Raw genomic sequence first — 3,476 nt, 5'->3', positions numbered from 1 at the left:
TTTTCCATCCATACCAAATCCAAGAACTTGTAGTGATGAGACCGATAAGCCCTTTGTCTCAGACGAGATAATCAAATATCTCCGTCAATGAGTCCACATCACTAACGAAGGTAAGAAAGCCATTCAATGCAGCCAATAATGTCTCGGACGGTTACAGGACCAACTCTATAGACCGTTGAAGGCCCATCAAAGCCTATATTACTAAGCATAAAGCGTTACCAAGATAGGTATTAAAACTATAATAATAGCCACAACGGCTAGGAGGAGTGGAAACATATATAAACCCCTCACAACACCAACACAAGGTACATAGACACATCTAAAATCACTCATAGTTACTCTAATATTCTGTGTTATTCTCTAAAGGTTTCCTTGTACTAACTTTGGCATTGGAGACGTTGTGGTAGGCACCATACCGGTAACCACCTTGAGGGAGCCATCTTACCATATTTGCAGGAACACAGACGATGACTCAACTCCATCTGGACACACTTACAAAGACTGATAATTTGCACTTCATCATGTAGCAACTTGTAGGCTCTGACACTTGTGTCATGACTCATTTGCAATTTAACATTAAAAAAATAAAAGTTTGTTTTATTTTATTTTATAAAATTTTAACTCATAGTGTCTGTTTTTACAAAAATTGTATTTTTTATTATCAAACTAAAATATCAATTGATTTTTTATGTATTGAACCCTAAATCTTTTATATATTCAGCCGTCAGACTAAAATTTACAAAAGAAAAACATTTAGTACCACATCATTTTTTTTGAGGAGTACCACATAGTTTGACACATATTAAACAGGTAATAAAAAATGGTAAGTGTATTAAGTAAGATATGTCCAAGTGTGCCAGCAATGCACGTTCATACTAGAAGAACCGTTAAAAAAAAAAAAAAAAATACTAGAATACTAGAATTGATTATATCTTGGACCTTAACTGTCGCAAGAAAAAAAGGGCCACAGTACACCCACAGCTCATCTCCATGCCCCTTTAATTGACACCGGCCACTTGAAACCTGTGTATTTCTACCAATTTTTATTTATTTATGCTGTGCTGCGAATCTTGCGATTCCAAGAGTGAGGAATATGAATAATAAGGTTGTAATAGTGGATGAGAAATTCTGCTTCCCTGAAGAGACCCATCTCACAGTCCACAAGACCTCAGTGTTCTTCCCCGGTGATGGCTTCATCGTCTACGATCTCCACGGAGAGGTTCTGTACCGCTTCGATTCGTATGGTCCCGAATCAACACCCAAAGATGAACTTGTTCTCATGGATTCTTCTGGAAAATGCCTCCTCACTCTTCTTCGAAAGGTTGGTTACTAGTTACTACTCACCACTGTTTCGGTTGGTCTGTTTGATAGGTTTTTTGAGCTTATAGTTATTGCTAGCTGCTATTTAGAAAATATAGGCTATTATCAGAAGTAAAGCAAATTGCTATAAGCCTATAAGTATTGAATTACTTTTGTTTTTTCACAATCCTGACTTTTGTGAATTTGGCATAAAAATATGCAATAAGTAGAAATACATTTTTTTAGTTTTAGTAATGAGTTGCAATACTTAAAACAGACAAATTTTAACCATTACACAATTTACACTTTACACACAATCACACCAATTTATTTTTACACTATATTTAACATTACCCAAAAAAAAACAAAAAATTTTATGTCAATATATTAAAAAATGAGCATAGATTTCATGTGTATATTTTTTTTGGCTGAATATTTTATAATGGATTTTACTTTACAATAAGTCTAGCCGCACATAATAATTTTAACAATTGACGTTTTATTGTGATTGGTGCATACAAAAAATAGTCATGAAATCAACTGGTCTATATAAAAATGATTTCCCAATTTCAACTTGCTACCTTAATAACTTGAAATTCTTTTTACGTTCTCTCTTTTTAAAAGAAAGCGGATTATATAGTTTCATTAATGATAGCAAACCATTACAAAACTACCACATATCATCCTGGATTAATTCTGCAATACACTAGGATGTTTCTTCCAATCAAACCACTTCATTCTCTAAGAACCTTGCTTGCCCTGCAAGCGAACGAACTGCACAATATTTACTTTTGAATAATGCTTGTGCCACATTATGTGGCACTAGCATAGCTCTTTACTTTTCTTCGTATGTGCTCAAAAGCAGTGCTCTTAGATTGTATTAAAGAAGCATTCTTTTTGAATTATATGATTAAAAAGTAATTAGACAAAGTTAAGTCCAAGCACCCTTGATAATTGTTACCACGACTAGTTCATCCTTTTTGTGAGATACGAACACAAATGTCAAGAGTATTGTAGCTTAATGACATAATCGGCGAGCAAAATCAAAATCTAAATCCTCGTCTCATATTATTGTAACTATCAAATCAATTGTAATGTGTATACTGTTGTAAGTGTACTGATGAATGAGAGGGTGTTTTGGAATAGAAACCAAGCCTTCATCAACGTTGGGAAGGACACATAGGGGAGAAAGCAGAACATCAGGAACCAATTTTCAGTCTATGCAGATCATCCATAATCAGACGGTCGGGCCTGGTTGTAGAGGTTCACGGTGATCCTGAAGAGGAGTATCACATCGAGGGCTCTTTCACCCATCGATGCTGTAAAATGATGGACAATTCATGTAGGGATCCTGTGGTTGAGATCAAACGAAAAGTGGACCCCTCAACTAATGTGATGCTTGGGAAGGATGTCCTTTTGTTGTGTCTCAAGCCTGGCTTTGATAGTGCTTTCGCTATGGGATTGGTGCTTATTCTTGATCAAATGCACGGTGATGATGCTGATGATGTTGCACAGGAGGTGGATCCTACCGTAGAGGATACAATTCCACCCTCCTGATTTTTTATTTTTTATTTTTATTTTTTGGGTGTGTTTTCCAAGTTAAATCATGGTCTCTCATTTGGATGTGCTCGTTGTTCTCATTTATTGTTATTTCTGGTTTTTGTTTTCTGTTTTTTTGAAAAGAAATCGTGTCCTAAACAAAACACATTACACTCTAAGTGGCCATCTAGCTACAATTTTGTTTCTTTATATGAATCCATTAAACAAATTATTAGAATCAAGACTAGAATGAACTAAGATTCTAATTGCTGAGGTACAAATTTTTGGGTCTTAATTTTATTAGTCAACTCACAAAAATATTCACATAAGTTTATAAATTATTTTGAGCTCACATAAATATTCCCCATATATATTACCCAAATATTTTTCATGTTATTGGGCCTTTACAAATATTCCATTCACAAGCCCATAATTTGCCTTGGACCCTCTCACAAATATTACCCATTATATCCCACATATTATCCAACTTGGGTTTTCACAAAAATACTTACCATATTGCTACCATATTGAGCCACAAAATTATACCATCTCTATAAAAAACCTAAAAGCATTTACCTTGCGGGAAAAATCCAAAAGGCATAACAAAACTCCCTCTAAAGCTCGCTACGATATGACAC

The 3,476-nt window shown here is 34.8% G+C and overlaps 1 protein-coding gene across 1 annotated transcript; it reads left to right on the top strand.

The window, feature by feature from the left end:
• The first annotated feature begins 931 nt into the window (after positions 1 to 931).
• Positions 932 to 2,985, top strand: LOC115957107 (protein LURP-one-related 5-like). The gene is made up of 2 exons (XM_031075337.1): positions 932 to 1,321; positions 2,446 to 2,985. The coding sequence occupies exons 1-2, from the start codon at positions 1,094 to 1,096 to the stop codon at positions 2,854 to 2,856; spliced, it is 639 nt and encodes a 212-aa protein (XP_030931197.1). The 5' UTR covers positions 932 to 1,093; the 3' UTR covers positions 2,857 to 2,985.
• Positions 2,986 to 3,476: the final 491 nt, after the last annotated feature.

This window comes from Quercus lobata, chromosome 2 (genome assembly GCF_001633185.2).
Source record: "Quercus lobata isolate SW786 chromosome 2, ValleyOak3.0 Primary Assembly, whole genome shotgun sequence".
NCBI classification, from domain to species: Eukaryota; Viridiplantae; Streptophyta; class Magnoliopsida; order Fagales; family Fagaceae; genus Quercus; species Quercus lobata.
Note: the sequence above shows the minus strand (reverse complement) of the source record. Positions and strands in the feature narration are given on the sequence as shown.